Source organism: Zophobas morio, unplaced genomic scaffold (assembly GCF_036711695.1).
Source record: "Zophobas morio isolate AGI-343-1 ecotype UQ-CSIRO unplaced genomic scaffold, CSIRO_AGI_Zmor_V1 ptg000021l, whole genome shotgun sequence".
Taxonomy (NCBI): domain Eukaryota; kingdom Metazoa; phylum Arthropoda; class Insecta; order Coleoptera; family Tenebrionidae; genus Zophobas; species Zophobas morio.
The window spans coordinates 9,499,637-9,514,274 of NW_026972126.1; the positions used below are offsets into that span (position 1 = coordinate 9,499,637).

Genomic DNA, 14,638 nt, shown 5'->3' on the forward strand with positions numbered 1-14,638 from the left:
TTGCAATAATTTTCATCTGTTTTTACCGGTACTATACGTATTAGACCTAATATTGATAATAATTTTCTTAATTCTTTAAGTTAATTTGTCCCAAAACCTGACGTGCTGGAAGAAATTTATCCCTAACATTGTAACTAGAACTAGATAACAAAAATAACAAAAATGTAATAAATTTGAAATATAAATAAGTAGATAGTGTACGGTTCCTAGCAAAAAAAAGTTAAATATTCGTTGTCCTGTGTAGCATTAGATCTCATGTAGTCCTATAAAGGTTCTTTAAATCAAATTATCACTTATCAATCCAAAAAGTTCTATTGTTATTATTCTAAATGAAGTCTTTCTTAATGGGTTAGATTGTCTTTAATTTTTCCGGTGTACTTGATTCCATTCACAACCAGAATCTCTCGATAAATCACTGGAAAGAGAACATTTTCGATTTAGAAGAACCCACCAAGCCCATCAATTGACAATCGAAGGTTCCGATTGAGCCATCAAGGAACCGTATCAAATTCCTCATGCAAATAATATCCGTAACACATTTTATAAACAAATTATCATAAAATAAGAAGCGGTGAACGAGTAGGTGTGTGTGTATAAAGTGAGTGGGGTTATATCGTACCTCTCCACTGAACTTAGCAAGTAATGTCACACAGTCGCGATCGAGCGCAACACCGTTTAAAAGTGTTCAGTGAGTCGAAAACACAGACCACCGATTCCTGCCAGTGTCTGGACCCGTGCTCACCCATTGGCTGAAAGAAAAGGTAACTGGCCCTCGGGACAACAAACTCAAAATTCAAAAAAAAATTCTCAGATGGCATCTTCCGAGTGGTCAACGTGACGCCGGTCACCATGTCCCTTCTGAACTTCTCGTCGCCCTTCCTGGCGACCCCCAACCCTCCCAGCTCCAACTTCTTCCCTCCTCCGGTTCCTTACTCGTACCCGACGCCCGCGAAGCCCTTCCTGAGGGAGGATTTCGGAGGGTTACATCAAGGACGCCAAGGACAATTACCCGCGACACAGTTTCATCATAACCAGCAGCAGCCTGCTTATACCAAAGTTACTGATGATGGTACTAAGACTAAAGTGCACGCTGTAATCGATTATGACTATGACGAGGATGAGGAGGCTCCCGCTTTGCCTCCTGTCACCCCCATACAGGGGCCGATTTATATTAAAAATGGTTCTGTTCCTGTCGTGCCGCTCTATTCTCATCCGGTTCTCAACAATGGGACCTTCGTCCAGATTCCGGTGAGTAAAGAGAAATAGAGACTAATTATGACAGAATGTGATGATCAGTTCCGGAAATTTGTCAAAGTCCAGTTTTTACGAAGTATTAGGATAATGTTAATGAGAATAGAATTAACACCATTGTTGCGACAATGTTATGATGACAGTTTTTGCTCACTAAATCTATCTAAGAAGCTGGAATGGTAATGACTTTTACTATTGTATATTATAAGTTTTTTTGTGGTTGTGTTTAACGTTTTTCTTAGGTAATATTTATTGTTTTATGTCTTTACTTCATTTCACATTAAATGTTATTATATTAGGTATTTCCCTAACAAAGAACTTATTTTACATATATTGCTTTTGCATCTGTAGGTCACATACCACATTAGATAGACGCTCTAGTAATAAATATCAGTTAATGCAGTAACAATACTTCAGATCTCATTATTGTGCATTTCTGCAACGCACTATAAAACTCTTAAATATTTAATCATTTAAAAATAGAAACGTTTCTTATCCAGATAATAAAAATTTCTTTAAAACTCATAACATAACTAAACAAGACATAAATTATGCAGAAACAGTCCACAAAAAAACATTTATTTAGGAACATTATAAAATTCATTCTTTGACTTAAATAAATAACAAATAAATAAATGTCTCTTAATATAGTATACTAAATTTTTCATTTATCATTATATGCTTTTTTAAATAACTCTATTAATAATAATATAAATTTCCTTTTATTTGTGGACACCTTATTATTTTCTAAATCTTTAAAATAAAGCAGCAAGCAAGCAAAGTATTTTTTTAATGGTATCACAGTAGCGAAAACTTAAGTACACTCTAAATATGATTTTTGAACAAGAATATTTCAGGACGTAATTACTTGGAAATATTATCATATAAATGAGGTAAAACGTTTAATAATGGTCTAAGAAAAAACTGTGTTAATTTTTTTCCATATATGTACTTAAATTTTTAAACGACTGTGCTTAAGAGGGAGGTTCACTCTAATTTTAAAAAGCGTATGCGAAAAAAATTTGAAGAAATTACATCCCCCATTTTGATACTAAACTTAAAAATTACGGTTAATTTCATTGAGTTCTGATTCTTATAGGAAACGTACTTTATTTTTTTTTTATTTTGTAAACTAATTTAAAAAATTTTGAATATACAGGGTGAGTCACTAAGCATGTGCTTCTCGATTTTTCATTAATTATTATTAAAAGAAGAAAATAAATCTAAAACTAAAATTTTACAGTTGTTTAACAAAATTATTTTCAATTACCTATAGAGATAATTGCTTCTAAGATGTGACACATAACTTATTTTTTTCAATACCTAGATATTTTCATATATTTCGATTAATATCTTCTTAGGCTTTATAACCACTTTTTATTTTCGAAATTGTTATGTGACGTTGCCACGTTATTCCAATTTTCTTGGAACGGTTCACAAAAAAAATCGCAGTAGGGTGATTTGTAAAATATGGGTTGAAATATCTTGTGGAGAGATAAAGCCCTTTAATGTAATATAAATAAGCCCTTTAGTGTAATATAAATAAAATTGGTTTTAATTTAATTTTCAGATATTGATATTTCAGTTTTTTTTAATAGAACACCATTTGTAAAAAAAATATAAAGATTATAAAAAAACAAAAAATTGGAATAACGTGGCAACGTCGCTTCCGATTTTCAAAAATAAACTATGATTCTATAAAGTTCAGGAAGAGGCTAATAACAGGATGTAAAAATATACAGGGTATTCAAGCAAAACACTCTGTTTAATTGAAAATAATATTAATAAAATCCGTAAAACTTTAGTTTTTGACTTCTTTTATATTTTTTCGAGAAAAAGCGTGGAGCTAAATTCTACGATCTTATAAAAAAATACTTTATTGCATTGTTTTAAGTGGAAAAAGTATCTCTTTATTGCCCTAGTGCAAAAAATTCTTGTTTATTGCTCTAGTACAATAAACATCAATTATTTATGAAAAATGATTACGTTGCTATGGCATAGATGGTTATTCAAGTTCTAGCACACTGTCAGTAAATAATAATAATAATAATACCCGCTTCCTACTACGTCATTTAAATCTTTTTATTTAGTTAATTTAATACTATTGTGAATTGTTAATAATTATCAATATATTGTCCTTCCAGCTATGTGTAATTAAATAAAGTTATTGCTCCATTAACTATCGTAAAAAAAATTTGTATGCAACACGTGCAAAAAATAATATTGCACTTAACGTTGCGTGCAGTAAACGATCAGTTTTTGCACTTGTTGCATAAATAACTATATAATGTGTGTACAATGATTATTAGTTCTTTATCAGCTTTTAAACATAGATAATAGCTGTAATTGCCCTTGAATTACCCTATGAATTCAAACTTTTTAACATATTTAAACAATTTCTCATAGGTTAATAAATTAAATTGTACATATTTTTACTGTCCGTAAATTTAAAACAGTACTATCAGATAATTTTGGTGCAATTTCTTTTGTCAAAAATTTGATACACATTTAAATTAAAAAAAGATACCTATTCAGGAACATTTTCAGTCAAGGAAGTATTAACTGTAATAGGCGAATAGCTGCTTTCACGTTTTCTCGACGTTTCATGACCCCTAGAGTAGGAAAAATAGGCTTCAGTTTTCCGTATGTCTGTCGTTTGTCTGTCTATCGCCTGTGTCAAATTTTATTAAACAGATCTCCGAAACTACTGGACTGATTGTCGTCAAATTTTATATATTTTAGGAGTATCGTGTAGATGGTAAAACGCTAACCAAAATTTGTCAAATCATCCCCATCAACAATTTAATGTTTTTGAGGAAAATAAAATTTAAATTTTATAGTATAACATACAATCAGTTAAGCACGTCCAAATTTGATGGTGATAATTTTATGTTCTCTTATAACACCTGAAAATTAAAGTAATTATTAAAGTAGAAGTCAAGCAGCATGCTGTACGTATGTTTCGAGGGAGATTTTCTCAATAAAATTTTTAGGTGACGTCATCACATTTTTGAAGGAGATCAATTTTGATTGCCCACTGTTGATTTTTTTTAAACACATACATGTACAATAATAAACTTAAAAGTACGGAATCATATTATTTTGCAAATTTTAAATAACATGCATTTAACAAAATTTTGAGATGATTTGCGGAATTTATTTATCTGTCTAATAAAATGCTCAACAGGCGATAGATAGACAAAAATAGGAGAACTACTTTTCCGCATTGTAGGAGCTATGAAACGTCGAGAAAACATGAAATTAGCTATTTATGAAATGTTATTTTCGCAGTATTTCAATACTTTACAAACGCAAGTTCGGGAAATATAAAAGGTAATGAAAAAATGCAGAAAGAGAAAGCAAGGTCGCTTCAAACACAGACAGAATGACGTTTAGATATAAAAAATATAAATTTTGAAAAAAGAATTAAAGTCGAAAGTCAAAATATGTACTAAAATATTATAAAAATAATTACCAGATCACTTTGGAGAAAATTTACAAGGCATATGTTAAACGCCCATTGAAATTTTATTTTTAACAAATAAAACAACATTTCCTTCATTAGATACTTGATTAAACACATATTTCACTGTTCAATTTTTTATTTGATAAAATAAAATAAAATTAGTCGTCTTCTGCATATTAACCTTTCGCGGGCTGTGAATTTTAAAGACCGGATTTTAATATAAAACTAGAAAATTTGCCAACTTTTAAAAAGCTAATTTTAGAATTTATTTAGTTAATAAATCCGCTTCATCAGTTGCACCACTGATTGCAAGCAAGCAATAATACTCCAATGCATTCTTGACACAAAATGACGACGCAAAGTTGGCATCATCAGAAAGTTTGAACGGTTCTTAAATTAGCGAGTTAAATAAAAGCAGGTTATTTGCTATGAGGAAATGACAATTACATCATAAACAGCTCATAGAACGGATCAAAATGTCGTCAAAATGTGGCTTCTTATCCGTTATATTTAACCACAGAGTATTAATTTTCTGAGGTGCTACTAAATTCGTAGCGTGCATATTTAATGTAAAAATTGTAACACACTTGTAATAAATCTTGACGTAATCTTAAAAACATAATTTCAACTATAACATCACGTAATAAAATAAAATATTGCCGAAACTTGCGTTTCATGCAGCTGTCTCCTGTCAGGTTTTTTACATTAACTCAGGAAATTCTTCAAAGGTCTCGACCTCTCCTCGATTTTGTTTCGGCCGACTTTGTTAAACCGTCCAAAATACACCAATTTCACAAGAAATTAGAAAGTTGGGTTAGGTCACATCTCGTCCAGCGTCTTCCGATTTTCGACGGAAAACCGCCAAGGCCGCTGGACCCAACGACTCATCAAATTGCGAAAATTGCCGTCCACTTTACCGTCCGCTAAGTGTGAAATATTTACAGAAGCAAACCTGTAATTACCTCCCGTAACCGTGGCATAAATTACTCCGTAATTAATAGCCACATATGCAGTTATCATAATAAAAAAGGGGAAAAAGCGAAAAATAAAACTGTGAGAAATCGAAGGAGTCGTTGCGAAAATGAGTAACGCCGAAGATATTCGGTTTATCATAGCTATCATGGCCACTTTCCCGCGATGATTCAAAATGGCGCGCGAATTTTTCGAAAATGGCGGGCTCACGTGACGGACACGTGTGGCGCCTTTCGCTGGGGATTAATCCGATTGTCACGTGCCAGACATTCTCTATTCGAAAAATTCCGTTTTTTTCGCCATTGCCGAATTTCTTCGTACGTGATTTATGTAACGGCGACGCATTTGAGAGCATTCTGGTTTTCACTTAGTAAGAGAGCCGAATCCTTTCACTTGTGTACGTATGCGACCTTCGTATTGGTATTTGATTGTTTCCTTTGTCTTTTTTCCTGTCATTTGAATGTGTAACAGTCGTATCGCAACGGTCGTGAGACTGTAGTTTTTCCAAGAAAGAAAAACGGTTCATAGAGCGCCAAGGAGATGACCCATTGGGTAATAGTACCGCAGACAATTACGCAACGGAACTAAACTTTCACAGGCCTTGTACACGCATTAGTCTCATCTCTTCTTCACAGTTTTTCGGAGCCGGAGCATTCGGGATTTTCGCCGGAAACGCCTTAACCTTTCCATCGCATGAAAGGAACGGACTCGCGTTTATGCACGATTAGTTTTTCTCAAGCGCCCGATTAATTATTTCATCGTTGTTGACCTCGTTCTATATGGATCTAATCCACTTACGAATACGTAAAGCTTGAAGAATGTGAGGGCGGGAATGCGAAAATGCGAAAAATTCAAAAATTAGTCCGGGCCGACGACCTTCCCCGCCGACATTGAGCGATGTGTCGCTTTTTTCCCAGCGCGATTTCAGAAGACAACAAAGAGGTTCTAGGGTTTTTACGTGACGTACGGTTCATTCAGAATTTGCGACAGAATGTTTAATAATACGGAACTACATAAGGATGTGGCATTGAGGTAAAAATAGAACGGGTGTTCTCGTTACTAGGATGATTCTCGGCTAATTCTGTGCATATTTTGCGGCCCTTTAGCTTTCAGCGCATACAAGTCCGGTTCCTGGGTAATCCTGCATACAAATCCGGTGCCGCTGAAATCATCGCGGAAAAAATTGCTTCAAGAATTTGGTACATCTTTTTTATTTTGACAGCCTTGGTGATGACTAAAAAATCATAACATTAGAGCCTGCGGCCCCACCGGAGGTAGTCTCGTCTCTTAAATCAATAATTGTTTGAACCATGACATCACGGACAACAGCTATCAGACTTATTCCATTTCTTTCCTGATTCACTATTTAGTCATCATTATTTTAAGTGACAGGTGTTTTGAAAATGCTACAGCTCAATTGAAAAATCAGTAGGAGATTTTGTTTGGTTTAGTTTGTGCGCTGCAACATGAACGGAGTAAGTAGCAAACAAGAGTTGTTATCTATTTTAAAAATTCAGTGCAACAATTTATCTTGACAAAGTGATCGATAATGATAAGTCAATATTAACATTGTTAATCCGACAATAAACAAGCGTGTTTGAGTTTCGCTTTTTTCTAGTAATCATGTAACATTTATTCAATTTGTTTAACTGTTCAGCGGATTGTAATTGAATTTAGCTTCAATTCACCGTGGAAAAAAACGAACAATAAATTACTGTTTCAAATTGATATTGGTATAACTGTAATTCGTACTACTAATGAACACTTTATGCACTTTCAATAGTAGCTTTACTGTTTTTAACTTTTACACCTCAGTAGATCAAAGGTGAAAAAAGTGAAATGAAAACAAGTTTGCGAGGAAGGGAATATATTAGACAGAGTAGCTATAAAGTGGGTGGATGTGTATCGAATCCGTTAAACATTTAGGAAACTGTTCTTTTTAGTTTGTATGGGTTTGACAGGTTTTCATTTTTGGATTGCTCACGAATATATATAATGTTTAAATATTTTAATTCCGCGATCCAACTCACTTTTTTTAATGTCTGGGGGTCAAGTTTATTCGGAATTACTTACATTTTTTAACAAGTCCAAAAAAAAAACTTGCATAAATATTTCTTATTCATTAACTTTATGCGGGTTTTTTTTGCTTCAAATATTACACAAATTCATAACTGTTTCATTTCCATACCTCCGTTTTATTTTCAGAGCGTAGGCTACGAAATTATTGCAATAGGATTAATTTGACGAATGGCTAATTTTACTTTTTTCGACATTTCATGGCTTCTAGATTATGAAAAAGTATGTCTTCCGTTTCCGTCTCTATGTCGTCTGTCGTTGATTTTCGTTTGTCAAATCGGTTCCACAACATTTAACAGACAGCAAGAAATATATATTTAACTAAGAAAAACCAAAATATTTAAATTTCCGTTAAAAATTACATTTTTTGTTTTAAATTTAGAAAATTTGCACTTTGAAACATAAGAAAACGTGCTTATATTAGATTACTAAACCTAGAAAAAGCTCCTGAATTATGTGTGTCCTATCAACGACAAGAATTTAAAGAAAATTGTTTGCTAGATAAAATGTAACATATTTTTCAAAACTCCTCCAAATTTTAAGAAAATCTCTCAAATTGTTCCATATTTTTGTCCACGAGTGTAAATTATCTAAATGAAGAGTTATTATCTAGTTGCCGTATACGTTTTTAATTCTGAAAAACATTCATGATGAAAATTAACTCTGAAATGGAGGTCTTACTCCATGGCCAGGTGCGCAATCCAGATTTAGTGCCCTTAAATTTCTTTTGGTGGTGATATACTGATAAAAATATTTATCATTTTTATTTTTTTAATCAACTCAAAATGAAATAATACTTAAATGTCATATCTTTGTAATCGTAATTTAATTTTCTACCAAAATCCGTTAAAATATACACTACAGTTTAAAAAAATATAAGTCATCGTCGCGACACCGACGCCATATATGCGTCATATTTGCAACGTATTAAATTAAGCTTCCTCATTCAAGCTAAAAGCAATGACGTTTACGAAATTTCAATATTTCTAATAGTTTTCAAGATACAAAGCAAAGAAAATTTGGGACACCCTGTATACATATATATCAAAAAATGACGCATGTGTTCGATGGTACGCCGTTCAGAACGCTCTGAAGAACTCGAAAAAAATGGTTAAAAAATCCCTGCGCCCAACTTTTCAAAATATTAAACCTTAAAGTCAAAAGATTAACTTCATAATTCTGATTTGTTTTAATGAACAGCATGTCTAATAGTAAAATACTGAAATAGTTAGTTATTAATAATTTAATAATACTTTGCTAGCTACAATCCACAACGCCATTTTTTATTTTAGCAGATGCCATTTTTTGGAATTTTTATCGAAATTTTATACTGTGATTTAAATTCACATTAAAACATCATATTACGAAGTTAATTGTTTAATTTTGAAGTTTAAAATTTCCAAAAATTTGGTTGAGGATTTTTAAAGCATTTTTTAGCGTTCTTAGAAGCCTTCTTAACAAGAGCTTATCCGTCATTTTTGATGACCCTGTATTTTTACACACACTGATTGGTCCTTCCATAAGTTATTTCAGTGTTCATTAGTTTTTTAACAACGCAAAGGTTACTTTTGATTAACAGTAAACTGTTGTCAAATTGCTTAAAAAAAAAACTAAAATTTTTATAATTTTCAAACAGTCATTTCTTAGGTTTTTTAAACAGGACAGTCTGTAATTTCTTGCTTCACGTTAGTCTATTTTGTATTCTTTTTCATTTTTGATAAGTAAATACCAGGTGACTATTAATGATTGAAGCAAAATATTTGGATTGGTAATTCTAAATTAGTGGCAGCAGTGTTAGTACAGTTGTCAAATTTGACATAGGAGTTCCTAAAAACCAATGAGAAGATGACAGCAATAAAATTGTTGCTCAAAATTTCATTTCAAGATCAGGTATGATTGCAGAGAATTTTAAATATGTTGCCAACCTGTCAAAAAAATCACAAACGTTAACAGTCATTCGGTATTTTCTATATCTAAAATTTATATTTTCCCAATTCCCCACCATACGAAAAGAAAAAAAAATAAAACTAGAGTAAGAAGCAGGGTGATTTATTTTAGAAAAAAAAAAACATAGATATGAATATTTGAAAATTATATTTTATTTTTTCCATTAAATAACTTAACCTTGTTTATTTGTTCATAAAATATTGGAATACAATTGTTAAAAATTACCCTCGATTTTTCTGAGTCGAGAAATTTTAGTTGATGGTACGCCGTTCAGAACGCTCTGAAGAACTTGAAAAAAATGGTTAAAAAATCCCTGCGCCCAACTTTTCAAAATATTAAACCCTAAAGTCGAAAGATTAACCCGATAATTCTGATTTGTTTTAATCAACAGCATGTCAAATAGTAAAATAACGAAATAATTAGTTATTAGTAATTTAATAATAATTTGCTGGAATACAATCCACAACGCCATTTTTTATGTTAACAGATGTCATTTTTGCCTGTTTTTATCGGAATTTTAGACTATGAATTAAATTTTAGTTAAAATATATCATATTAGGAAGTTAATTGTCTAATTTTGAAGTTTAAAATTTTCAAAAATTTGGTTTAGGATTTTTTAAGCATTTGTTTAGATTTCTTAGGAACCTTCTTAACAAAGTACTATCGAGCTTATCCGTCATTTTTGATCACCCTGTATTTTTACACACACTGATTGGTCTTTCCATAACCTGTTCATGTTCACACTTTTTGCTTCTGAAGTTTCCATGCCAAATTCCTAAGTTATTTCAGTGTTTATTAGTTTTTTTTTAACAATGCAAAAGGTACTTTTGACTAACAATAAACTTTTATAAAATTGCTTAAAAAAAATCTAAAATTTTATCATTTTCAAACAGTCATCTCTTAGGTTTTTTAAATAGACCATTGTCTAATTTCTTGCTTCATGTTAGTCTATTTTCTATTCTTTTTCATTTTTGGTAAGTAAATACCAGGTGACTATTAATGATTGAAGCAAAATTTTTGGGTTGGTAATTTTGAATTATTGGCAGCAGTTTTGGCACAGTTGTCAATTTTGACATAAGCGCGCCTAAAAACCAATGAGCAGATGACCGCTGCTCAAAATTTCAATATCAGATATGCCTGCAGAGAATTTAAAATCTTTAAATACATGTTGCCAACCTGACAAAAAAAATCACAAACATTCCGTGTTTTTTCTATCTAAAATTGATAGTTTTCCAATTCCCCAACATATCATAAAAAAAAGAAAATTAAAACCAACGTGAGAAGCAGATAAAATATAGGGTGATTTATTTAATGGAAAAAAAACAGAAATATGAATTTTTGAAAATTATAATTTATTTTTTCTTTTAAATATCTTCACCTTGTTTATTTAGTCATAAAATATTGCAACACAGTTATTCAAGATTACCATATCTCGATTTTTGCGAACCTTTGTATTCTTGAGAACATGAATGGCATACGAATTAAAAAGATAAATTATGTTTGTAAAGTCTACATATTAAGAAGTTTGAAAATACAAATACAGATCGTTTTTACAAAACAGAAGTAGAATTTTGATGTTAGCCCTTTTCACCAAATGCGCTAAATGTTTAAAAACCTTTATACCCAAAGCTAAAAAATTAGGAGCTTAATTCCACAACGCTGAAACTTAATAATAACATTTACATGCAAAGTTATTTCCACAGAACTTCCCTCAGTTCAACAAATCCCACTTTTTAAAAAAATATATAAAATTTGATTTTGTGGTTTCAAGCCTTCGATTGTTTGAAGCTTTCTACTTTGCAGACCGTATAATGGATCAGTTTAGAACGAATATTTAGGAAGGTGCTATTTTTCAGTAAAAAACAGTCTTTTTAATAATTTAACGCTACATAACCCCAAAAAGGCACTAAAATCCGGATTGAGGTTCGCAATATTGCTGTTATACAATTTAAATTTTGTTACCAAAAATCTGGATGTCTAGAGTAAAAACTAAACACGGATTCATAAACCACAAGTACAGGAGTATGTTATTTTACGAAATTTAAATAACATCCACTATTGTAAAATTTGGAAATCATGTCATTTCATGGATCTCTACATGTTTCAAAATTGGTACCTTTGTAAATATTGTTTCCTCAGGAAAGTAACACAGATCCAGGTATAGCAAGGTACATGGCAACATTTTCGAGTTAATTAAAACTGAAAAATGTTTTTTTCGTGATAGATAAAACAACAATAACTATAGAAATACGGTGGGAAAAATTAATTGTTCATTCAACAATAGTCAGTCTATCTGGCAAGAAAGTTTCAATCATTGCTAAAAAACAACTTACAAATAGTATTTTCTGGACAGTTACATTATGTAACCCGTTGAAAATTGTATGTTACAATTCCAACAAAGCAGTGCTTTCAAAAAAAAGATCTTAGAATCAGTTTTCTCACGATTTAAAGTAAATTTTGCTGTGTTGATTCTTCATTATGTAAATTGTTTTGTGTAAAAATGACAGTGAACCAATGACCTAAAACTGGAGTTATGTCAACAATCTCTGGTACAATGTGACTTCAAACATAAACGGAGTGTTGTAGTCTACAATCTGTCAATAACGCCTAAATTTAAACACTCGTCAAAATGACTCTAATACTGCAGACTTTACATAGCTATAAACCGCGAATCTGAATAATTTACACAGAATAAAATTTCGCCGATGTAATTCGTTTAGCATATAGAAAAATTAGAACGATCGAAACCTTGCAAGAGTACCATTTCTCTTAATTTATGTCCCCAGTCTTTTGAAATATACAATTTACAACTGAACTATTGCCTATATTATTCAACAAAATACTTAAAACGTTGGCGTGCTTAATTTATTCATTTTAAATTGTCACTATTTAAAATTATCATTAGATACTACACGTGCGAAATTGTTTAAAAGACAACGATCTTGACAAGTAAATTAAAGATCACTGATTAATTTTGTAGGCATCCTCATGAATAAAATCAAAGCCATCCTGTTTATATTATCTTTTTGTTATTTAGTTGACTTCCTTTTCAAACGTTTTTGAAAACATTCCGTCACCTTAACTACACATCTCGTATTCAGTCAAAATATTTAGGTCCTTTTTTGCGTCTACCATCCCAGTACTTTGGGCTTTCCATCCCATCACCTAAATCGTAAACAAACACAAGTGTGCTATTGCACTTTCAACATTTTTTTTTTATCAACGAAAGTCAACGTCCGGCCCACATCAGGACCATCAACCTTCTCATCCCCAGCAAATCCCCACAACAATGAAAAATGCTTCACGCAAGGAAGATCCTGTGACCTTCACATAAGCGTTCGCACATCGAATTAATTTCTGCATTCGCACCTAACACCATGCAGAGAATACACAGTTGATGTGAAAATGTGTTCGGGTCGTCGCGTAGTTTTTGCTTGCACTTAGTGCGGAAAGCGGTCCATTACAAGCCACCCCCATCCAAAGACAGACTCACACCATGCCAAACCTGACACGATGCACTTCCTTCCCGACTCGACTGGTACGTAGCAATCAATTATCATGCATGTTACGAAATCGGCGTGGCAGTTGCGACGCCCCCGAAAAGCCTTGGAACGGTTCTGCTCGCATCAATGAACGCTTTGGACACACTTGGTTACGGTCGTAGTAACCGCACTTGCTTATTGTTACCGATTTTCACTATAACCATTATTGTTTTTGCGTATGGTACGTGACATGCGCATTTTTAACCTTGGCTGGCTAAGGTCTGCCTTGGTTCGGCTGGCCTCGTTGGCCAGCTAACAAACCAAGCAAGGCCACGGGTTTGTTTACATTCAAATTTGGCGCCTTCTCGCAGATCTTATCAGGGGAGCGGCTCCAGGCAGAGATAACATCGAGTGGCTTTTGGCTTCTTGCAAAAATACACACCACGTGGTACGCACCGGAAGGCAAAACACGAGACTGATGGCGGGCGTGTCAAGGTTCCAGAACATTGACTTTCATTTGACAAACCTTCGCCATAGCGAAGGTGTCAACAGTGACGGAAGAAAAAGTGGCGAAAGTCATTCACACGCCAAACACCCCGTCTCGGGGATCAGACCTACGCTTTTCTGATGTTTGGAAAATTTCAAAAATTTTCCTGTGTCTAAATCCAGCTATAAATCTAAAATTGAGAACCATGGTCCAGTTGCTCTTAACCGAACAAAACCAGTTGAATGACAACATTAAGTCCATTCTTTACAAAATTCTATTATTTAACCTTCGCAGTTGCATAAGTGCATCCCAGCATGGATTCCTTAGTGATCGTTCTACAGTAACCAATTTATGCTACTTCATCCGATTTGTATCCAATAGCTTAAAAATAAGCACCACGTCGACGTAATCTATACGGATTTTGCTAGTTGCACAACATTGGCCTATCAGGTCATCTAGTTCAGCTAATTAATTCTTATTTCTCATCAAGATTTCAGTATGTTAAGCATCATGGATACGAGCCCGATAAGATCTCTGCAACCTCAGGCGTTCCCCAAGGATCTATTTCGGACCCTTTCCTTTCCGTATTTTATTAACGATATATTTAAATAAATCTGAAGCTTGGAATCCTTGTTATGCCACTCATTTTGATAATCTTGAACACTAATATCATTATTATTGTCACCAGTTTTCGGTTAAAATTTATTTCATATTTTTTTGAGTTCATGAAGTTGCCAACCGATGTACCTATTTAATACAGAAACTTTATCAATATTGTATAAAAATTCTGCTAATCATATGAAAACCTAAATTTCACCATGGTAAGGGATATGTCTGCGTCTCACCTTTCCATTTCGCACGACCGATTGCCTCCAGCCAAGATTTGGTGACGACTGAACTGGATATTAACGTCTGATGTTGAAAAAAATAATTTATTCATTTATGCGTGCTGCTGGC

At 32.8% G+C, this 14,638-nt stretch overlaps 1 protein-coding gene across 1 annotated transcript in view; it reads left to right on the forward strand.

The window, feature by feature from the left end:
• Positions 1 to 631: 631 nt before the first annotated feature.
• LOC135132020 (protein spaetzle 3) overlaps positions 632 to 14,638 on the forward strand; it is a 47,132-nt gene continuing 33,125 nt past the window's right edge. Inside the window, exons 1-2 of the mRNA XM_064059934.1 lie at positions 632 to 761; positions 812 to 1,248. Of these exons, the coding sequence (XP_063916004.1) occupies positions 850 to 1,248 (399 nt within the window). The 5' untranslated portion in view covers positions 632 to 761; positions 812 to 849. The remainder of the gene's footprint in view (positions 762 to 811; positions 1,249 to 14,638) is intronic.